At 35.8% G+C, this 25,261-nt stretch overlaps 1 protein-coding gene across 2 annotated transcripts in view; it reads left to right on the forward strand.

The window, feature by feature from the left end:
* Positions 1-39: 39 nt before the first annotated feature.
* Positions 40-25,261, forward strand: part of LOC100378231 (ubiquitin carboxyl-terminal hydrolase 47-like) — a 32,070-nt gene continuing 6,848 nt past the window's right edge. The window contains exons 1-20 of one of the 2 annotated variants that reach the window (XM_085506494.1): positions 40-143; positions 4,907-5,003; positions 5,968-6,113; positions 6,818-6,957; positions 7,331-7,420; positions 8,187-8,240; positions 8,985-9,124; positions 9,595-9,649; positions 14,023-14,322; positions 15,282-15,358; positions 15,958-16,145; positions 16,569-16,681; positions 17,133-17,237; positions 19,289-19,493; positions 20,039-20,154; positions 20,660-20,776; positions 21,719-21,845; positions 22,149-22,979; positions 23,903-23,994; positions 24,787-24,951. In XM_085506494.1, coding sequence (XP_085362620.1) covers positions 62-143; positions 4,907-5,003; positions 5,968-6,113; positions 6,818-6,957; positions 7,331-7,420; positions 8,187-8,240; positions 8,985-9,124; positions 9,595-9,649; positions 14,023-14,322; positions 15,282-15,358; positions 15,958-16,145; positions 16,569-16,681; positions 17,133-17,237; positions 19,289-19,493; positions 20,039-20,154; positions 20,660-20,776; positions 21,719-21,845; positions 22,149-22,979; positions 23,903-23,994; positions 24,787-24,951 — 3,240 coding nt within the window. In that variant the 5' untranslated portion in view covers positions 40-61. Of the gene's footprint in view, positions 144-2,765; positions 2,869-4,906; positions 5,004-5,967; positions 6,114-6,817; positions 6,958-7,330; positions 7,421-8,186; positions 8,241-8,984; positions 9,125-9,594; positions 9,650-14,022; positions 14,323-15,281; positions 15,359-15,957; positions 16,146-16,568; positions 16,682-17,132; positions 17,238-19,288; positions 19,494-20,038; positions 20,155-20,659; positions 20,777-21,718; positions 21,846-22,148; positions 22,980-23,902; positions 23,995-24,786; positions 24,952-25,261 lie in introns of those variants that run through there. The other variant, XM_078011397.2, reaches the window with a different exon arrangement.

Consider the following 25,261-nt stretch of genomic DNA (forward strand, 5'->3'; position numbering starts at 1 on the left):
AGTCAAGGTAGATACGGGTAAGTCTACATAGAGTAGTTGTCTACAAGGTATATCACCTATCATGGATGCATCATCATCTATATACAGTGCTAGTGACTATCCATATTCCTATACTTATGCATCAGCAGTCAAGGTAGATACGGGTAAGTCTACATAGAGTAGTTGTCTACAAGGTACAGTACAGTTCTCGCGGAAGCTTTGGCTTCACTTCAGCTTCACCTTCGCTTCAGCATCGCATCATTATGGCATTGTTATGGCTTCAGCATCGCTTCAATGTCGCGACATTAAAAAGTTAGGCGATTATCGCTTCGCTTCATTGTGGCCTCATTATGGCGACAATGTGGCATCAGCATCGCTTCATCAAACAAAGAAGTACTGTACTCATTTTCCCCAAACCTCTTGACCGCTTCCGCTTTTGACCGGTCAATTTCCGTTTTATTTTCGACCGTGCAACAATTCGGACTACTAAAAATTTTCTGGTTTTCATAGATCACGGTTACTAGTTTAGTAACCGTGCATAGATGTTGAACAACCGTCAAAAGTTCAAATACTTTTTGTTTTAACTATCTATAATTATATGCACGCAATCTGACCCTTTGACCTAGATTTGGCTGGGATTGAATATTTTATTTTAGACAATATTCCGACGTGACGCACTGCTCCAAAATGTATTCAACAGAAGTACAACATGGTTGTCTGGGTTTCTTTTCCTGACTGTGTTGAGTTTACGATTTGTATAATTATTGTTGTTCCCCTCCCCCAAGCAGAAGACAAGCCGAAGGACCATGAAGCTAAATAGAATTCCCACGCATGGACGTGGACTGAGTGAAAAAAAATATTTCTAAGTCTAAAATAAAAATGACCTACTATTACACCTCTTTGTGTATTTGTCAATTTTGTATATATTTGGTATGACCGTATGATCGTAAATACCTAGCAAAATCTCGTCTTTCGTTAATAATTTCATTTGTTTGAAATGTCTACCGACCGTAATTTGTTTCTTCAAACGGTCCCGACGTCCGTCATTCAACACAATCAGCATTTATTTATCGCAATTCATGGGGATCATGTCCCGTAATTTGCGGGTTGTACAACCAAATAATTAAACAAGTACTATTTATTGTATTTTTGTTTTACCTCGCGAAACTATAACAGAGCGTAGAGTTGTCGCGGTTAAATAGTCGCCTTGAAATCGATGGAACTTCAACTACTAGTATCCATTTCTCACGTTGAAATAAAAAAATCGAAGAGCATCGGGGGATATATTATTAACCGGTCTTACGAATCGCTAGCTTTATTTTATTCGAATTCATAAAATTCACGAGTTTTCGACATTTGTTGGCAACTTCCGCGCTAAAATGGTTGAAAATGTGGGTGTGGTTTTCTCGCAAAGTCCTGTTGATAATACGGACTAATATGGTTCTGTGACCCAGGTCGTGCTCCGATCAGGTGACTCTCAGCCAATCAATGATGTTGTAACAAAACATATTTAACGCAAATTGAAGGGTCGTCGTACCATCCAATCTCAATCGTCGATTCACAAAGTTTTTTTTTGTGCTGTGACAGGCTTCGCAATTATTCACTGAAAAACATCGGTATATTTTGACAAACGGATGGGATTTTACCTCAGTTCAAAAAAAGAAAGAAAAAAAACAGGGCTGAGATACAAATCAGTTTTGCAAGTTGGGAAATAAGGTAAACCAGACTGGGGTCGATGATTTTCAGTATCGAAGGACTTCCGTGTGAATCATGATTTTCAAATTGTTCATCGGCTGGTGACCAAATATTTACGGCCACACTAAATGGACACGTTTTTTTTTTCTGAAGCCCAATAAATTATTTCTGCATGTCAAGTGCTATTCGATTTTTTACAGGGCATGTGGCTCGTTTTCATTCGAAAATATGTTTGTGAGAATACTTTTAAAGTACGTATAGATCGAGCTCAGATCACTGATCGTGACTTAATTTTGAGAATTGGTTGTCAAATTTTACCAGACCGACGCCACCACAACCATCCAATCATATGTTGGAAATGTACGCACTTGTTTTGGAACTTTGTATCGAGATGACTGGCGCCGACGCACCCGGCGGCGTACGTGTGTATTGCTTTGTTTTAGTAGTCCGGGCATGGGGTCGGACTCGGCTAAAACTAAACGAAACACAGAAAAATACCACCGAAATGAGGAATTCGAATCTGCTCTTCTAGCAACAAATAAAATGAGCGAAAAAAGGTAAATTTTATAACAAGAACAGTTCGACTTCGTATACAGCAAATTGTGTTGTATCAGAACGACGATTCCATCGTGTGATTTGAATTTATCGCGATTTTCCTTCCAGTCAATATGAAACTCGTCACCTTGCCGATTGTAATGTACTTCGCAAAGTTTTTGGTGCCCAATACTCGCAACACTAAAATAATTAAACAAGATATCTTTTTAAAATATCATTTTACTCTTGATCATATTATTTTATTCGCCTTGAATTTCAAATCGATTACATATCGAACTTCTGTACATGTTTTTGTCTACTGCCCTTCTGCGTGCAAATAATGAGGTCATACTCATGTCACAATAAGTTGAAACTGATGCCATGTTGATGCCATGAGACTGCGAAGCTGAGGCCACGATGATGCCACAAAATAGCGAGGCGAACACAGCTTCAATTTTCAATGACGCGAAGCTGATGCCACAATGATGCGATGCTGAGGCGACAATGAAGCCATGCGTAGGCGACTGATGCCACAAAAGCCAAAGCTTCCGCGAGAACTGTACTGTATATCACCTATCATGGATGCATCATCATCTATATACAGTGCTAGTGACTATCCATATTCCTATACTTATACATCAGCAGTCAAGGTAGATACGGGTAAGTCTACATAGAGTAGTTGTCTACAAGGTATATCACCTATCATGGATTCATCATCATCTATATACAGTGCTAGTGACTTGTACATATGATTAATTTGAATTATAAATACTCGGCCTCCAGCCAGTACACACAAAAAATAATACAATTGGAGTATACAAATTATAAATGAACACAGATATACACAAAAAAAACCAGCCAATTAAAATTAAAATTACTTATTAATTTTGCGTAATTTCTCTGATGTCCTGTATGCAAGGAAGCACATATTTTTCAACGCACTAGCATATACATGTATAGTGCCCTTTACAGAGATAAATTTACCATGTTTTTTGAGTGATTAATTTATTGACTAGTAAGTATTTCACTCACAAATCCCGTAAAGCAGGGTATATTAGAAGAAAGCGGTATTCGTCTTCCACATCAGTACCGTTGCTTACTTTACACAACCTAGTAGACAATGCTTTCATGTCGTTCTACTTTTATTGGTGGGCACATGTACAACAGGCTTGCCAAAGCGTGAATAAATTTACAATAGAGTAAAAAGTATGTGTTTTTTTAGGCTGTGATTCTTTTTCATTATTTGTGTACGTACATATGCAATGAGTTAGTTAGTCAAGATACGGTAGATATGGGCAAGTTCAAGTTTGGTACTACATGTATGAGGTTACCTAGAGGTTCCTGAGATACCACCTTTTCAATAAGAGCTGTAAATTTTAGCATGGGATTCATGCCTGAGTTTAGTGATGGGAGTCCATTTCTGTACCATCCTGTTTTGTATAGGATTTTACGGATGACTAGAATCAATTGTTTGCGATGCCAGATGTGTAATAAATTAATAAATAATATCTGTATGTTGTTTTGTATAAAATGAAAATTTTTTTTTCATGGGAAATCGAAAATTATGTTCATTTGTACCTAGCTAGAATTATTCTAGAAAAATATGTGAAATATTGGCGATAAAAATTATCGTGTGTACATGATATTCATAGAATAAAAATATATCCTGACTTGCTCACATGACCTCTCCTCATCATGTATTTGTAACAATGTATTTAAATGACAGCTGATAGATAAAACAGAGGTCACTATACTCAACAGATTTTGAATTAGATTGTAATGAACTTGACCTTTAACTCTAGATATGAAACCAAGGCAAAATAAAAAGGGAACGATGAAATAAATATGTATTGGTTTTTTACTTTAAGATGAGCACCATTTATAATTGGCAAAACAATATTGTTATGATTTGGTGATTATTGTTTTTGTTATCTGTATCTCTTATTGAATTGCACACAAATCAAAAATTGGATATGTTTTACATTGAATCCTTACAATGACTTAGGTTGACCATGTCATTTACGTAAGTGCATATTATAATGAAGCAAACCAAATTTGGTCTGTTAGATGCGCACATGCACAGCAATAATTGTGTCCAGAAGAATTGCTGTAAAATACTTTCGCTTGGAATTCATTTTCGCTATTTTAGCTGAAGGAATGATACAGTGAAAATAAAATCCAGTGAATATACATTTTTACTTATATTTTACATTCAACTTGTCAGATATCAGTGAAATAAAATCTTGTTTTGTTTTAAAAATGTTTTTGTGCCCAGTGACAGTTCTGGACATTGAATGTCACTGTTGTATCTCCTGACTTTTTTTTCGTATGTGCAAGTTGCAAGTGCTAGTGCTGACATATAGTGCATTTTTGCCACATAAGTCATATTCATGTTTGGGACTACTTGATAGAGCTGTGCGGCCAGCACATGTCATGTCAGTGTTTTTTTTTTTTTTGAAACCTACAATAACAAAAGTTAAATTGGGAACAGAAAATGTAAATAATGTTTTTGACACACTCGTAACCCCCCCCCCCCCCCCTGATCATTGATTTCTTAGTGGTTTAGTTGGTCACCTGTACTACTAGTACTTGTCTTATCTTTAGCGCAATAGTTTCAGTGCAACACTGAATACATTTCCTGCACACACCTTTTGAATTGTATGTTTATGATCATCGTCTTTTTTTCTTCCACACTTAGGTTTTGTAGGACTAGTGAATCAAGCTATGACCTGCTACCTCAACAGTCTGCTACAAACACTTTACATGACCCCAGAGTTCAGGAATGCCCTCTACAGGTGAATAATGTTAATCTTTCCTTTTTTTCTTTCTAAAAAGTCTAGCGTTTGTGGTGAAAAACGCTGGGTTGGTTGTGTTCAGAATAGTGATGGGCTTCCACTAAAGATTGAATAGTTTACCCATGATAGTTGATACTACATTTTACATTTTTTTAATTAATAATCAGCTTGTTTAGTCAATTCACAAAAAGGGAGACAATAAATAATATTATGATCTAAGTCTAAAACTTGGCAGCTCGGTGTTTTCGCTAGATAGTAAATAAGTCTTGTTTCAATTACTCAGACTATACGACTTCTATGTGTGTTCATTTCCCTGTCAGCTGGTGTGTGCCCATTTATTCCTCCTCGAGAGTAGTGAAAAAAATAAATCTTAATAAGAAAAGCAATTCATGGTAAAAAGAAATTTTGATTCATTTATTGAATACTGGACCATTAAAATATGACATAATCACTATGGACAAACCTGTCATTTGGATAGCATGTGTTACTATTAGAGCAAATACTGTGTACAAAAACTCTCGGTAAAAAAGTAACATGATGGGTGAGATACAAGATAAGATGACCACACTAGTCAGAAATACCGTAATTGCTTTATTGAAGGCACATCTCTGAAATAAGATGTTAATTTCATTGTATGCTGGATCATTAAAAGGACTTATTTTGACCATTTTTACACTTCATTTACATATATTTAGTATATACAATATTAATTGCGCAAATATGGTGAATGTGTTAATCAATCACTGGTTTAAATTTAAGTAAAATCTGCAAAGTTAAATCGATGTGAACAAGTAAAACAATTTCCCTCCTGAGTTTGTGAAATTTAAAATCCAGTGAAATTGCTTGAAGCATTAACATAGTGGAATTAAATGCCAGTGAAAAATGGTTTTACAGTGTATGCCCCCATCCCGACATGCTGATAATCAAGAACCATGCCCTTTCTTAATCATACTTTCTTTCTCAGATGGGAGTTTGATGCTACTGAAGAGGAAGAGATGACAAGCATCCCGTTTCAACTCCAAAAACTGTTTATACAAATGCAGACTAGCAAGAAGAAGTCAGTGGAGACGACGGAAGTCACAAAAAGCTTTGGATGGGACAGCAGTGAAGGTGGGCCGATTGAATCAGTTATATCTGCTTGTCTGCTACCTCAACAGTCAACAAAAGTAGATCATCAATCAATTGTCTTTGCAACTTAGAAAGCATGTTATCTGAATCACTAAATTTGCTAAATGTGAATGCCCAGATTTGATTCAACAACGCAGAATAGTGTGGTCTTGATGTAAGATTTTCAATCTGTCCTATATTATGTGGAAATGACCACAATATTTTATCTTAGTTTGACGTCAACAAACATGAGTAGCAGTTGGCGAGAATTTATGCTACTCTGGCGACAATCATGTGCGCCTTGTATGCTAATGTTGTTGACGCCACGGTGTGCTGTTTCACAAGAACATGTGTGTGGCAACATTACTTGTGCATGATATTTGAAAAAATATTTTGGAGGAACCAAACAAGAAATCCCCAAATTTATATACATGTACAAGTTTGCGAAAATGAACCATTTTTAACACAATACAGGGTTTTACGAACCTTATATAAACCAGATACTTATGAATCTTCAGGCAGTGCATACAGAGAAAAATAGTATGTGATATACATGTAGAACTATGTGATATGCATATTCATCTATTCTGTGTTAAGAAATTCTTTCTTAATTTTCTTTCTCTCTTCTAACTTGTGTATCTTACATAAAGTTGACTGTTCTATTTAGAAACCTTGTCGCTATATAACAGGTGGTACTTTGTTTTCAGCTTGGCAACAGCACGATGTGCAGGAACTATGTCGTGTCATGTTTGACGCTTTAGAGACAAAGTTTAAGAACACAGAACAATCTGATTTGATTAATCAGTTGTACCAAGGCAAAATGAAAGATTATGTCAAGTGTTTGGAGGTAGGTTAAGCAACCACCATCCAACCTCCATCCTACAACCACCCTAATGCCACCCAACCCTATCTCCACTAAACTATACCATACCAAGGCAAAATGAAAGACTATGTCAAGTGTTCAGATGTACGACCAACGTCCCTACAACTCCTTCCAACCCATCTTAATTATTAAATTTGATTAATCACCCCTTACGCCACCCCATCACCACCCTCCACTTAACTATTGAATTTGATAAATCAGTTGTACCAAAGAGGAAAAGTATCTGGAAGTAAGACAAATCACCCTTCCCACCCTTCTTCTGAACATAACTTGAAAATGCATGTAATAACTGTCAAATTTACATCTGGTAATGATAACATTTCATGTTTCATTTCAGTGTGGTTATGAGAGTGCAAGAACCGATTCCTTCCTTGATATTCCTCTAACCATTAGACCATTTGGTTCAACACAGTCTTTTTTAAGTGTGGTAAGTTATTTCTCCTTTTGACACCTTAATAGATTTACCGTTGCCATGTAACGAACCAAAGTCTGTATTCTGACATTGTGTTACATTAACGACACTCAGAAATAGAGATCGGCTACTGCTGTCTTTTCTTGGGATTTGAAGGGAATACAAAATCAATGTGTTTTTTATTTACACTATTGATGTGCTCTATCAATGGAGTATTACTTTACAGTGTTCCATTGGCCCTATCCCTGCATGTCATTTTGACATTTAGTTATGATAATTATGTAACATTTCATGTTTTCTGTTTGAGTTTGTGGCATAACAATCAAAGGATGACTATTATATTCTCATTGCAGGGCCAGGCATTACATGCATTGGTCTAATCAGAATCTTCTGATCACAGATTATTTAACTACCGGTATTCTCATTACAGAGCCAGGCACTACATGCATTTGTCCAATCAGAATCCTCTGATTACATATTACTAACTATTCTCATTGCAGGGCCAGGCACTAAATGCATTTGTCCAACCAGAATCCTTTGATTACATATTACTAACTATTCTCATTGCAGGGCCAGGCACTACATGCATTTGTCCAACCAGAATCCTCTGATTACATTTTATTTAACTATTCTTATTACAGGGCCAGGCACTACATGTATTGGTCTAATCAGCAACCTCTGACAGTAGTACACATTTATTCTCATTGCAGGGCCAGGCATTACATGCATTGGTCCAATCAGAATCCTCTGATTACATATTATTTAACTATTCTCATTACAGGGCCAGGCACTACATGCATTTGTCCAACCAGAAACTTTAGAAGGTAGTAATCAGGTGGGTACAAGTACAAGTCTTGTCACTTTCAGTCAGTTTACAGTTTGGGTAATTTACATGAGATGGCCCATCACAAATAAATTGGATGTGTATTGAATTCATATAACTTGCAAATGTGAAACTTGTTCTGATTAATGAGTACAATATTGTTTAACATAGTGCTTCACCTACTGACACCAAAGGGAACTTTTCCACAAGTTTAGTTTTGTCCTAAATATGTTTTTATTAGCCTTGCTAGCTTTGCAACTGATTTTGTTACTGAGGCTTATTTGTTTAATATTTTTTGACCACCTGAGGGCGCCATATACTGTGCATCTTATCCTCTGGGGCGGAGCTATGTCAGAAGACGTTCCACGTTGCTAAGACACGCACCACTCTTCCATGTATTTCTATGGGCTCTGCGCGCGCTGCTGAGGAACACAGAACGCCGAGCGAAGAGCCAGTGAAAATTTGAGAAAACAACAGGAACTCAACTTTGAAGTAATCCTGAACAATCAAATTTATATGCGTTACACATGTAGGGATAATCTTGTTACACTGTTCAGGGGAGTCTCAACAACCATCCCAAAGTACTGTTTTTTTGAGAGTTTTTGGCCTTTGTTTTCACTGTTATGGTTGCCATCCGGTGAAAATGCCCGAATGTCCGCCCTCGAGAATTGCTGGTTCTCATGATACTATGACAATGCTGATACTGTATTGTCACTGGCTTTCTTAAGCGGGAATTTCACTATTTTTTTTTTACAGTATTTCTGTGAGAAGTGCAATAAGAAGTGCGATGCTCACAAAGGATTGAAGTTCTTGAAGTTCCCATATTTACTAACATTGCAACTGAAACGATTTGACTTTGACTACACTACTATGCACAGAATCAAATTGAATGACCAGTAAGTACACTAAAAACTTAAACCAATGCTCGAGAATAAAAGGACTTGGCACTGACATTATTATGTGTTATAAATCACTACTATAATAATTAGAGTTTTGACATTATCACACAGCGACAAATTGTGGTCGACAAAACACAGCAATGACAATTGTGTCTGAAGGTACAGTGTGTTAACTGTTTCATCACGACTTCCCTCTTTTCATCACAAATTCACAAAATACTCCTGTTTATAGTCTGTACTTTCCTTCTGAAAATTGGGACAAAAATAGCCAAATTTTTTGAGTTAAAACTAAAAATTGATTAAAATTTTGTCTGTTGGCTCCAAAATTGGGATTCATTTCCAGAAATATTAAAGAATATATAAAAAAAAAGTGCAAAACAATTTGGGTGGGAAAGTCTGGTGGTGAAAATTCAGATAATTGTTATAAAATGTATACTACATACTAACAATGTGTTATTTCATTTCAGGATGACGTTTCCAGAGATTATTGATCTAAGTCATTTCATCACAGATGATATTAAGGTAAAAAATAGTCATCTTGGGTTCTTAACCTTTTATGTACAATAATTTGCATAATATTGTCTGTTTTTATGTATTTTTTTGATCATAATTTTAGAAAAATTATGCGAGTTTGAAATTTGAGAATGGTGACAAAAAATGGCTGGTGCTCAAAGGATTTAATGCATATCATAAAATATGTACTGTACTGTTCGACCATTTTTTTTAAGAATTGCTGAATTATAGGAATAAAAAATAAATGGTTGAGTTTATGAAAAACGAAAAGGGGATTTCATTCACTATTCATTTTTATCAAGGAACAATGAATTTCTATGAAAAACAAAAATATGTTGAGTGAACTGAATCAACCATGATAAAAACATGCTGCATCACCTAGTTGACCTTTGACCCAACCTTTGACCCAGTAGAGATTACTCACTAACCAATCAGAATGATTAAAAATACCATTTACTATTTATTGATACACCAAGCGTAAAAGAAATTTCCAGGATGTTTTCTAATCTTGATTTATCCACTTTTTAGCTCCGCTGTCGAGCGGAGCTTATCATATGAGTGATTGTCCGTCGTCGTCGTCGTCGTCCGCGTCAATGTTTTACTTTTTCGACTTCTTGAAAACTACAAGCCTGAATGCTTTGATACTTGGTGTATATGTACCTTGGGGAGACCTCTCTTAGGTTTGTTCATTTCATGTTGATATCTTCAATTCTCTAATTTTGGTGAATATTTTTGTCATTTTTGGTAAAAAGTGATATTTTCGACTTCTTGTTAAAAACCGCAAGTCCAATTGCTTTGATACTACACATATAGGTACTACATGTGGACCTCTCTCAGATTTGTTCATTTCGTGATGATATCTTCAATTCTCTAATTTTGGTGAATATTTTTGTCATTTTTGGTAAAAGTGATATTTTCGACTTCTTGTTAAAAACCGCAAGTCCGATTGCTTTGATATTACATATATACAGTACAGTTCTCGCGGAAGCTTTGGCTTTTGTGGCATCATTGTCGCCTACGCATGGCTTCATTGTCGCCTCAGCATCGCATCATTGTGGCATCAGCTTCGCGTCATTGAAAATTGAAGCTGTGTTCGCCTCGCTATTTTGTGGCATCATCGTGGCCTCAGCTTCGCAGTCTCATGGCATCAACATGGCATCAGCTTCAACTTATTGTGACATGAGTATGACCTCATTATTTGCACGCAGAAGGGCAGTAGACAAAAACATGTACAGAAGTTCGATATGTAATCGATTTGAAATTCAAGGCGAATAAAATAATATGATCAAGAGTAAAATGACATTTTAAAAAGATATCTTGTTTAATTATTTTAGTGTTGCGAGTATTGGGCACCAACAACTTTGCGAAGTACATTACAATCGGCAAGGTGACGAGTTCCATATTGACTAGAAGGAAAATCGTGATAAATTCAAATCACACGATGCAATCTTCGTTCTGATACAACACAATTTGCTGTATACGAAGTGAAACTGTTCTTGTTATAAAATTTACCGTTTTTCGCTCATTTTATTTGCTGCTAGAAGAGCAGATTCAGATTCCTCATTTCGGTGGTATTTTTCTGTGTTTCGTTTAGTTTTAGCCGAGTCCGACCCCATGCCCGGACTACTAAAACACGCGTATGCCGCCTGGAGCGTCGGCGTCGTCGCCAGTCATCTTGATACAAAGTTCCAAAACAAGTGCGTACATTTCCAACATATGATTGGATGGTTGTAGTGGCGTCGGTCTGGTAAAATTTGACAACCAATTCTCAAAATTAAGTCACGATCAGTGATCTGAGCTCGATCTATATGTACTTTAAAAGTATTCTCACAAACATATTTTCGAATGAAAACGAGCCACATGCCCTGTAAAAAATCAAACAGCGCTTGACATGCAGAAATATTTTATTGGGCTTCAGAAAAAAAACGTGTCCATTTAGTGGTGACCAGCCGATGAACAATTTGAAAATCATGATTCACACGGAAGTCCTTCGATACTGAAAATTATCGACCCCAGTCTGGTTTACCTTATTTCCCAACTTGCAAAACTGATTTGTATCTCGGCCCTGTTTTTTTTTCTTTCTTTTTTTGAACTGAGGTAAAATCACATCCGTTTGTCAAAATATACCGATGTTTTTCAGTGAATAATTGTGAAGCCTGTCAAGGCACAAACAAAACTTTGTGAATCGACGATGGAGATTGGATGGTACGACGACCCTTCAATTTGCGTTAAATATGTTTTGTTACAACATCATTGATTGGCTGAAAGTCACCTGATCGGAGCACGACCTGGGTCACAGAACCATATTTGTCCGTATTATCATGGAACTATAGTTCCATGGTATTATCAACAGGACTTTGCGAAAAAACCACACCCACATTTTCAACCATTTTAGCGCGGAAGTTGCCAACAAATGTCGAAAACTCGTGAATTTTATGAATTCGAATAAAATAAAGCTAGCGATTCGTAAGACTGGTTAATAATATATCCCCCGATGCTCTTCGATTTTTTTTTATTTCAAGGTGAGAAATTGATACTAGTAGTTGAAGTTCCATCGATTTCAAGGCGACTATTTAACCGCGACAACTCTACGCTCTGTTGTAGTTTCGCGAGGTAAAACAAAAATACAATAAATAGTACTTGTTTAATTATTTGGTTGTACAGCCCGCAAATTACGGGACATGATCCCCATGAATTGCGATAAATAAATGCTGATTGTGTTGAATGACGGACGTCGGGGCCGTTTGGAGAAACAAATTACGGTCGGTAGACATTTCAAACAAATGAAATTATTAACGAAAGACGAGATTTTTCTAGGTATTTACGATCATGCGGTCATACCAAATATATACAAAATTGACAAATACACAAAGAGGTGTAATAGTAGGTCATTTTTATTTTAGCCTTAGAAATATTTTCTGTCACTCAGTCCACGTCCATGCGTGGGAATTCTATTTAGCTTCATGGTCCTTCAGCTTGTCTTCTGCTTGGGGGGAAACAACAATAATTATACAAATCGTAAACTCAACACAATCAGGAAAAGAAACCCAGACAACCATGTTGTACTTCTGTTGAATACATTTTGTAGCAGTGCGTCACGTCGTAATATTGTCTAAAATAAAATATTCAATCCCAGCCTAATCTAGGTCAAAGGGTCAGATTGCGTGCATATAATTATAGATAGTTAAAACAAAAAGTATTTGAACTTTTGACGGTTGTTCAACATCTATGCACGGTTACTAAACTAGTAACCGTGATCTATGAAAACCAGAAAATTTTTAGTAGTCCGAATTTTTGCACGGTCGAAAATAAAACGGAAATTGACCGGTCAAAAGCGGAAGCGGTCAAGAGGTTTGGGGGAAATGAGTACAGTACTTCTTTGTTTGATGAAGCGATGCTGATGCCACATTGTCGCCATAATGAGGCCACAATGAAGCGAAGCGATAATCGCCTAACTTTTTAATGTCGCGACATTGAAGCGATGCTGAAGCCATAACAATGCCATAATGATGCGATGCTGAAGCGAAGGTGAAGCTGAAGTGAAGCCAAAGCTTCCGCGAGAACTGTACTGTAGGTACTACATGTGGACCTCTCTCAGATTTGTTCATTTTGTGATGATATCTTCAATTCTCTAATTTTGGTGAATATTTTTGTAATTTTTGGTAAAAAGTGATATTTTCGACTTCTTGTTGAAAACTGCAAGTCTGATTGCTTTGATATTACATATATAGGGACTACATGTGGACCTCTCTCAGATTTGTTCGTTTTGTGATGATATCTTCAATTCTCTAATTAATTTATTTTGGTGAATATTTTTGTAATTTTTGGTAAAAAGTGATATTTTCGACTTCTTGTTAAAAACTGTAAGTCCGATTGTTTTGATACTATACATATTGTTCATTTTCTAATGATATCTTCAGTTCTTTAATTGAAATGTGCATTGCTAACAGCGGAGCTATCTCAGCCAATAGGCTGCTTGTTCATAGCATTATAATATTTCTGCTCCAAGCTTTTTATTAGGACATCATAAAAGTAAAATGCATATTTGGCTGTTCAGCTAATTTAGGCAGATTTACATTTATCCCATTTCATCAAATATTTACTCTGCTATTTTTTACGACTAACTAGGCAAATTCACTTTTGGCCATTCTCGCATATAAAATTATGCTTTTGGCTATTTAGCTAACTTGGTAGATTCACTTTTAGCCATTCTCATAAATTATTCACTTGGCTGATTGTGTGCATTGTAATCCTTGATTTACAAATATGAATTGTCGGTAGTTTTACTAACTGATGGCTGTTTTTGATTCAAATCATCGCCTATGCAAGCAGGGGTATCCATATCCGAAATTCATCTTTTTCTCTCTCTCTATCTACCTCAGAACAAGGTTGATGCAGATAGCAATACTGACAGTGGTGCTGAAAACGAGGACAGTTCCCATAGCAACAACAGCAGTGACTGTCAGCAGGATGGTGTGGATGAAGGCATTGATATTAAATCTACAAATAGTGAAATGGCTAATGAACAAAGTAGTGCCAGCAGTGAAATGGCTAATGGACAAAGTAGTGCCAGCAGTGAAATGGCTAATGGACAAAATAGTTCCAGCAGTGAAATGGCTAATGAAAAACAAAGTGCCAGCAGTGAAAAGACTAATGAACAAAGTAAATCACAACAAGATAAAGTAAGCATAGTGTATGTGCTACACAAAATTACTGTTTCATGGGTTATTTTGTAATATGTTGTACAGTAGACAGTTTACTGGTAGTGTAGTGGTTGTAACGCCAGGCACGTACTATTGGTAGGTTAAGGGTTCAAATTCAGCTTTGGTTGTATTCCAAATGGAGGTCAACACATACCCGAGTATGTATGTTGTAGACTGAATAGGATTCTTTCAATCTCTGCAGTAACGTTGTGAGAAACGTTGCTAAACTCTGCAGTTGCTTGGCTTAGATTTGTCCTGCTTGATGTCTGGATAGTGCATTGCTGTTAAAATAGGAATATGGTCTTATAGTCCTAAACATGGTACATGGTTTCCATGGCAAAATGTACTACTGTAAAATCTTCTATTAAAATGGCACAGAGGGGATGTGGCTTCTATTAGAGCATCTTACACATATGAGAAATGATGAATTTTTGGTTCTCAGTTATTCAAAAAGAATTGGTGCGACTTTTATTCCGGATGCAGCTTCTAATACAGATTTTACGGTACTTGTCAGTACTTGCACATAGTCATGAAAAACAATAATCAATGTCTTGCGCTGTCACTCGGTAAAATAATATTCAGTAATAATTAGAAAAAAAATATGTGATAAAATGGAGAATACACCAAGACAGTGCTAGCTGTAAGCAATACCTACTACCGTAAAATCTGTATTCGAAGCCGCATCCCTAATAGAAGTCGCACCCATTCTTTTTGAATAATTGAGAACCAAAAATTCACTATTTCTCATAGGTGTAGATGCTCTAATAGAGGCTGCATCCCTTCTGTTTTATTGTATCATTTCAATAGAAGCCGCGGTTTCTAATACAGATTTTACAATACAACTACTTAGAAAAGGCCATTTGTGTTGGTTTGTTGCCCTATATTCTAAATAGAAAAGATTGGTAATAATACTTCATTCGTGCGTTTGTCTAACTTAGGGTCCATCATATGAATTATTTTCTATCATGGTGCATTCTGGTAGTGCTGCAGGGGGACATTATTACGCCTATATCAAGTAAGTGTACAGTTCTTCTGTACCTATAAACACTATTGAAATTCCAAATCTATAATGAATTGTGCAATAATTTTGACCGAATCGAACATAACTCACAAAGCCAAACACAAAGCATTCATGCAACCTGACGAAACTATTCCCACAATGCATTCAGTTGTGGAAATCGTTATATGATCCATATAATTTCATGTGGCTGTGAAAATATGATTATTTATTTAAAGATGATTGTACTTGAATATATTTAAAGAAACACTGTTATCCGAGATATGCACCAACCCATAACATGAGACTAGAATTGTGCCAAAATCTTGCCCAACTAGTAAACTTAAAACCTTATTTTGCATTTATTAAAACATATTGATGAATTCATGAAGCATCACCATTGTGTGTGATTGGATACTGAAAATCGTCAGTCTTTTATTTTATACTCCCGGAGCTGCAGTTAAACATGTTTTATTCTTGTTAAAAGGTAGTGGTCGTCACGCATTTTACATGCATTGTTATACGTCGCTATGAGCCTCAAAATGAAAAGAACGCAACGCAATGACTACGACCCTTTACTTAAAGTCTATTATTGTTACACCTTCCTGTATTGTCAGATCTTTCACTGATGGTCAGTGGTATTGTTTCAATGACCAACACGTCACAACAATAACGCAAGATGATATCAGGAAAACGTATGGCGGCTCAGTGAGTGGTTACCGTGGTTACTACTCCAGCGCCTATTCCAGCTCCACCAATGCCTACATGCTAATGTACAGGCAAGTGCAACCTGATAAAAACAAAGGTACAAACATAATTTTTCATATTTGGTATGAAGAGATGTACATTACCCTGAATAATAGGTGATTTTCCGTACAATTGCGAGATCTCGCGAGATGCATGAAAGACGCGCGTCAAATGTCTGCCGTAGCTTACATTGACCGGCCGATCTTCGACAGAGGAATATTGCTTCCGAATACCCTTACTTAATCGAAATTGCCTATCATCAAATGTGGACAGCACATTATTAAGCATGGAAATGTCCCCAAAATACTTTCGCGCTTGTCGAATCCCACGCGATGTTTGACGCGACTACGATGCTATGACCTTTGTTTGTCTTGTTTTTACGTTCGATTTCACGCATAACGCGTGATTCTCGCAGTGAACGGAAAATGGTCTATTTGTCCTTACTTGCAATGTCATTATTCATGCGTGTTTTATTTTGTAGCATTCATCAAGGAAAGCGACTTCCCTCCCCATATTGTATCACTGGTAGAAGACTTGAAACAACAGGAAGAAATTGAAAAAAGACAGCGGGAATTAGACCGCAACACTTGCAAGGCGAGTATTTGTATTTATTACTACTCCATTGCTATGGATTTGATACTATTACCTTGCTGACATCATCCTGATGTATATCAGGGGGTTCTAGTCTCTTAACCATGTGTGTTAAGTCCAATGTGGGCAACTGTGAAAGATTGAAAAAAATACTTTGATAACGTGAACAAATTTTGGAGTGCATGATTTTATGTTGGCTTGATCTCAGTGCTCTTTTATAACAATGCACTTTTTTTAAGAAGCCTCTGTATTCATTCTCCATGCATGCATGTTTCAGGTTCAGGGGAAAATAAATTGTTGTTTTATGAAACTGTATTACAATAATTAATACCATCTAAGTAACTAATAGAGAAAGTAACAAACGTTGTATGGTTATAAATTCTGTTTGTGTATTAGCAACTTCCATAAGCTTTCATGAAACGTTCCTGAACAATTTGAATATTTGTTATTGCAGATAAAGCTGTTTGGATTTAATTCAGATAAGAATAAGACTTTGGAGAGAAAGTTAGAAGTCCATAAGGATAAAACTTTGAAAGAAGCCACAGAATTAGCGCACAAGGTAAGAACTGCTCTTTGTGAAACAGCAACTTGCTTCAAACAGCACTCTGAAGTGATTTATAAAGCTTTATAGGGGATCTTGGAACTATTATGTGTAATATTTGATGGTATGAATACAGTATGAATTCTTAGATTATTCCTATAGCTGTATTGGAATCTTGGGATTATTATGTGTAATATTTGATGGTATGAATACAGTATGAATTCTTAGATTATTCCTATAGCTGTATTGCAATCTTGGGACTATTATGTGTAATATTTGATGGTATGAATACAGTATGAATTCTTAGATTATTCCTATAGCTGTATTGGAATCTTGGGATTATTATGTGTAATATTTGATGGTATAAATACAGTATGAATTCTTAGATTATTCCTATAGCTGTATTGGAATCTTGGAACTATTATGTGAAATATTTGATTGTATGAATACAGTATGAATTTTTAGATTATTCCTATAGCTGTATTGGAATCTTGGAACTATTATGTGTAATATTTGATGGTATGAATACAGTATGAATTCTTAGATCATTCCTATAGCTGTATTGGAATCTTGGAACTATTATGTGAAATATTTGATTGTATGAATACAGTATGAATTCTTAGATTATTCCTATAGCTGTATTGGAATCTTGGGATTATTATGTGTAATATTTGATGGTATGAATACAGTATGAATTCTTAGATTATTCCTATAGCTGTATTGGAATCTTGGGATTATTATGTGTAATATTTGATGGTATGAATACAGTATGAATTCTTAGATTATTCCTATAGCTGTATTGGAATCTTGGGATTATTATGTGTAATATTTGATGGTATGAATACAGTATGAATTCTTAGATTATTCCTATAGCTGTATTGGAATCTTGGGATTATTATGTGTAATATTTGATGGTATGAATACAGTATGAATTCTTAGATTATTCCTATAGCTGTATTGGAATCTTGGGATTATTATGTGTAATATTTGATGGTATGAATACAGTATGAATTCTTAGATTATTCCTATAGCTGTATTGGAATCTTGGGATTATTATGTGTAATATTTGATGGTATGAATACAGTATGAATTCTTAGATTATTCCTATAGCTGTATTGGAATCTTGGGATTATTATGTGTAATATTTGATGGTATGAATACAGTATGAATTCTGAGATTATTCCTATAGCTATATTGGAATCTTGGAACTACATGTGTATTATGTGAAATATTTGGTGGTATGAATACAGTATGAATTCTTAGATTATTCCTATAGCTGTATTGGAATCTTGGAACTATTATGTGTAATATTTGATGGTATGAATACAGTATGAATTCTTAGATTATTCCTCTGTATTGGAATCTTGGAACTATTATGTGAAATATTTTGTGGTATGAATACAGTATGAATTCTTAGATTATTCCTATAGCTGTATTGCAATCTTGGAACTATTATGTGTAATATTTGATGGTATGAATACAGTATGAATTCTTAGATTATTCCTATAGCTGTATTGGAATCTTGGAACTATTATGTGAAATATTTTGTGGTATGAATACAGTATGAATTCTTAGATCATTCCTATAGCTGTATTGGAATCTTGGAACTATTATGTGAAATATTTTGTGGTATGAATATGCATGTATTGAAGGGAATTTTTTATATTAATGATTTGTCCTGATCCAAAATTTTTGCAGTCCACTGTAATTCAGATTCCAGGATATTCTATGAGAATCCACGCACTTTGAAACACAATTCAAAAGTGTTAGTAAATGAAATGCTCACCAACATATGGATACATTTCCCACAACTTAAAAAATAAAAAAATTTAGGCCATCTGTAGACTTGCATACAGTCTCTTATTTTTTGTGTTTTTTTCAATAAAATAAAATATCTTAAAAGTGTATAAATGGCGAAAGCCAGTTTTTGTGAAATACACAAGAAGCAGAACCATCAACTACATCACGCAGTAACCCCAGGAATCTATGATCTTAGATAGAAAATAGAATAAAACTTTGAAAGATTTTAGGTAAACTAACTTCTTGAATTAACTTCCCTACTTATTCAGTTGTTGGAACTTGATGACGTGCCACTCGAATTATGTCGGCTCATTAAATACGACGAGTTCCATGATTCATTAGAGAAGTCATTTGAAGGGGAAGAAGACACCACGATGGGAGTGTTACTCGGTGGGGTCAAATCAACATATTCCTTTGACTTACTCCTGGAGACGAGAAGAGCCGAACAAACATTCCAAGTGTATAAGCCTGGAGGTAAGAAGTAAACCCTTTGTGATGTTTTTCTTTTTGGGCAGAAGATCAATAAATCTTTTTTTCACATTACCCATTTTACAGTATTTATTTTTTCAATCATTCAATTTCCGAATAGTGCAACCTCTTAAAACATAAGCACAGTATAACCCATGGCAGCTGTTCAGTAAGTAAATAAACAACATGTAATCTTTGCAGGAATAAAGACTTATCGCATTGGAAACTATTTTTTACTTGTTGTTTTTTTTTTTCAATTTTCTGCTCTTGTCTGTTTACTCTGTTTTAATGTAAAAATGTGGTTTTGGGTGATTGATAATTATAAAGCATGCAGAAAAACACACTACTCTGATACTACATTCATAGGTTATCCTACTTGTTAATGTGTGTGTACCCATTGACAAGAAACTGATTATTTGTAAAAAACAAACAAACAAAAAAACACTTCTGTCCTACAATAAAAGTCACTTACATTTTAATTTTCACTGAATAACCTTGTGATTTTCGCAAAATACAGTGTTCCTATTATGTCTTGTTTTTCTGGATTTCAGGAGTTACGGTGAAAGTGTATGAAGTGGATATCTTGGCTGATATCATCCATCCCCCTATCACTGTGCGAGCTCACTTAGAACAAACAGTGCAAGAATTCAAACAGTTACTAGCACAGGTAAATAAGGCAATATGTCTGTTTTCACCTTGTAGACTCGATATGAGCAAATTCGAGTGTAATCAGGGATTGTACATCTATAATTTGTGCGAGGCTTCCACATTTTCTTACTTCAATCAAACATTAGACCACCTGTGTATAGTACGTGTGTGGTTAGCATGTATGTCTTGCATCATAATGGTTGTGGGTTCAATCCCCTCAGCTGACTGCTCACTCATCAAAAAAGTAACAGTTCAGAGAGAATGACACTTTATCAGACGAGTGACCATTTTGGTCCCAAAAAAAATTGAAAAACGAAAATGTCAATGTGTACTTGGACATGTCTGGGCTGATTTCATTCAAACTTGGTTAGAACCTCACACATAGTAGGTTACTGATGCATATTTTGTTTCACAAATCAATTGAAACATTTTTTTAAATGTTGAAACAGCGCCCTCAATGTCAATTGAATACTATGAGATTTGAATATTGTGATGTCTTGTTAACACAAACTTTAATTTGTCAGGTTACTGGTAAAAATAATGAAATGCGTGTGATATTAGAAAGGTATTACAACGATTTACGAATGTTAACAGTACCTAATAAAACCCTTAAAGGTGAAGGGTTTTTCAGAAGCAATAAGGTAAATAATGTCACTTTTTTAAAGACTCAGGCTTACAAGCTATACTGTATTTTCTATATTGAAAGTTCATGAGCGAAAAAAAAATACAAACCAAAAATGTACACTTAATCATAAAATAATTTTTGATAATAAAAACACCTCAATAAGTGCATATCCAAATACGGACACTGCTATAGGTGCATTATAATGTATACTGACCTCGCCATTGATTGGTGCTGATTTCTAGGAAGTAGTCACTGACATGTACATAGATCATTAACATCACATTATGCCCAAATATGGACACCACTATAGGTACATTATAATATATACTGACCTCTTCACTGATTGGTGCTGATTTCTAGGAAGTAGTCACTGACATGTACATAGATCATTAACATCACATTATGCCCAAATATGGACACCACTATAGGTACATTATAATATATACTGACCTCTTCACTGATTGGTGCTGATTTCTAGGAAGTAGTCACTGACATGTACATTGATCATTAACATCACACATTATGCCCAAATATGGACACCACTATAGGTACATTATAATATATACTGACCTCTTCACTTATTGGTGCTGATTTCTAGGAAGTAGTCACTGACATGTACATTGATCATTAACATCACACATTATGCCCAAATATGGACACCACTATAGGTACATTATAATATATACTGACCTCTTCACTGATTGGTGCTGATTTCTAGGAAGTAGTCACTGACATGTACATTGATCATTAACATCACACATTATGCCCAAATATGGACACCACTATAGGTACATTATAATATATACTGACCTCTTCACTTATTGGTGCTGATTTCTAGGAAGTAGTCACTGACATGTACATTGATCATTAACATCACACATTATGCCCCAATATGGACACCACTATAGGTACATTATAATATATACTGACCTCTTCACTTATTGGTGCTGATTTCTAGGTGTTTATTGAATGTGAAGACATAGAAGATGCATTACTGCCATTGCTGGAATCAAGGCTGTATGAAATCATAGACCGCCATGCTCACACAATACGTGTCTTTATATCACTACCTCATACAGTACCAGGTCAGTAAACTAGCATTTATGGTAATAATAATAATAATTTATTTCATTTCAATAGGCCACTACACTACAATACCATGCGATTTCCGGCTATTGGTGAGAAACTTCTGATGCACGCATGTTGAGAACATCATAACTGTTGCATTTATTATATTTCACATTAATACTTCACATGCCAAAGGCTTCAAACTAAATTTTGTCGACAATGCAACATTGTAACGAAAATCTTACTGAAACATGTAGTATACATTGCAATGGATTCGAATTGAACATGCCGCGATAAATGTATTTGATCTTCCGTTTCAGATGTTGATGACAGTGACGCCATGCAGGTAATGAGTGAAGAACATGCTGTCAACATTGCTCAGGACCACCACAGGCCTGACAGCATCACCAGGGAGAGGCCTGACACCATTAAGGACATCCTACAATCTAACGATGATATCACCACAGATGTTGTAAGGTCTGTGGCGGATAAACTAAGCCAGTTGAATTCAGGCTCCACAGACAGGACGATAAGAGACGATGGCACAGATCAAAGTGCTGGCGAGAACTGTAGCAATAATGGAACAGATACAGTCGAGACAGCGTCTGTGAGTGATTCGGATCATAATAATCAAAACAATGTTGAGAGTACGTTAGCTACTGTGGATAAGGCTGTTTTGAATAAGGAGAATGTGGCTAGCGGTGACCATAATAGCAGTACAATAACTGGTGCCTCCACTCGTAGCAGTGCTGCGTGTACACAGGATGCTATACATGGAGAGGAACTTATGTTCAGTGATCCACTGAAAGTTACAGAACAGTGTAAAATTATGCACTCCGTCGATGATACTGCAGCTTGCAAACAACGTGGCATCGATAGCATGCAGGAGATATCCACGAGAGCGCGGTCCGCGAGTGCCCCAGTGCAGACTGCCAAATACAGTGATTCCGAAATTAACTCTGAAGTCTCCAGCGTGTGTGACAATTGCAATAAAGTGGCACTTCCAGTGCAAGAAGTGCAGCTATGTGCTTCTGGTAAAGAAACTCTCAGCAATACGGTAGTTGATAATACTGAAGCCAAAGAAAAAAGGAACGTTAAATCAAAGAAGAAATCTTACATCAAAATTGAGAAGTACAAACATGATGATTCAGGTATGACGTCTGCTATGTTAGGTTTCATGCATGAAGGTCACACACCTTGCTAATTATGCATGACCCCTGGAGGTCACACATCCTGGTACTTATGCATGACCCCTAAAGGTCACACATCCTGGTATCTATGCATGACCCCTAAAAGTCACACATCCTGGTACTTATACAAGACTCCTAAAGGTCACACCTCCTGGTACTCGTTTAGTTGAACAAATTCACTTTTAATAAGTTTCAAAAACGAGGAAACCAGTTTAATATTAGAAATTAGTCCAAACAAGGTTACCAGGATGTCTGACTTTTAGGAGGTCGCAAGTAAATCTTAATTGACTCAGAATAAAAATATTTATATTAGTCAAAAATTTTTAAAAAAATTTGCACGCGTGGATGTTGTGAAGTTTTTATATAGCCTTATTAGAAACATTTTTGGACAGTATTTAGCTGTAGAGTTAAACGACTGCTCCACAATCCTAAAGATTGCACCAGTGTGCAATGGGGAATGTTATTTTTGGATGGCATCACCCATTGTTAACTGTATATCTATATACAAGTTTTACCAGATCCTACATGCTAACATCTTGCATACGCCATTGTCTGCCCTAAAAGGATATAATGTCACAAATTTGAATAAACTTGTGATTGGTCAGTCATTTTTGAAAACTTTTGCATGGCTGTAAAAAAACATGCCTTGATCTTAACTTTAAGGCAATAATTCCAAAACTCAGAAACTAAAATTCAAATGATATTATTTTTAACATGTATGTGAAAAATGAAGTTTTTTTTCTTGGAGAACTCCAACCAAATACATCACTATGGAGTGTGATTTGCTCTCTGGATTCTTGTCTCCATATTTCATTTCATACGCTCTGGTCCAATGCTAGAACTTTATACTTACATCCATTAACACTTACACTCCCTGCTTTCAGTACTAATGGTGTGTCTGGACAAGAGAGTATCACTTGGTATCTTAAAAAAATCCCTGGAACCCTACGTTGGTGTCGCATCTCCTGATTTTAAGGTAGGAATTATTGATTTGAAGGGGAAGCTGCCATCCCTGGGATTGTACCATGGAATTATGGGTCACCATTGTTTATATTGTATTACAGCAAGCATCAAAATAAACCACCATCTCCCTATCAATTTTCTGTAGAACATTTTTAACAGTTTGTTTTGGCTTTAGTACTTTCAATCTCAGTTAGCCAAGGCTCTAGGACACCCATCATCATGTGGGTGCTGGGTGGTAAAAACATCAATTAGGAAATAAGCAATACACTTGTTTTTTTCCCACATACATGTGAACCACATATGCTATATTGAAAATGAAAATTCAATTATGGCTGTAGACCTGGCAATATATTATGAATAAACTCGTCCATATAAAAATGACCTTTATGGAATAGCCCTGTTTGTCGATATTTCTGAATCGTGTGTTGCAGATTGTGCTCCTTAAATGCCAAGACATCACAGAATTTTGTGGGCAATGTGGACCACGGATTCAAAGTCTGCGACAGGGCCTTAATTTCAGAGTTTGTAGGTGTTTCGCACTATCACAGTCATTCACCATTTGATATTCTTAATTTGAGAAGTATCAACATTTTTAAACATAATTTTCGAAACTTGTCTTTTTAATAAATACTTCAAAGTACTTTTTTTGGTGAATTTAAACTTTTTACATCATTTTTAAGAGATGATGTAAAATACACTGATATATATATATATATATATAATGGGTTTTTTGAAAAAGATGTCCAATATTAATATATCACAAGGTGATTTGAATGTGTCTAACATTATTATACGATGATTGCAGGTATATAGAGTATATCCTAACAACCAGGAGTTCGAGTGTGTGCGACTTAATGAGAATCTGACATCCTATGGTGATGATAGTAAAATAGCAGTGAGACTCGGAAGAGCTCTGAAGAAAGGTGAATACAGGGTAAAAGTATACCAACTTCTAGTAAACGATCCGGAGGTAAGTCACCATATCCATACTGTAAACTGCATAGTTTTCGCTATGAGGAATTTTCACAAATTTGAAGATTTTATGACACTTTGTTTGCAAAAGTCATCAAGACTCCATGTTGTACTACCCCAGAGGTATTCTCAATGCTACAAAATTTCTCCAATCTGCACTGACTCGCCAAAAATTGTCTCTTACGAAATCAATGCGGTTTACAGCATAAAACCAGCCTAGCCTGCTTAGCCTACTTTCAAAACTGCCAAACATACATTTGTATCTTAACTGTACAGAGAAAATATGTCTCATACTAGAAATATTAGTG

Source organism: Saccoglossus kowalevskii, chromosome 12 (genome assembly GCF_978046115.1).
Source record: "Saccoglossus kowalevskii chromosome 12, keSacKowa6.1, whole genome shotgun sequence".
Lineage (NCBI taxonomy): Eukaryota > Metazoa > Hemichordata > Enteropneusta > Harrimaniidae > Saccoglossus > Saccoglossus kowalevskii.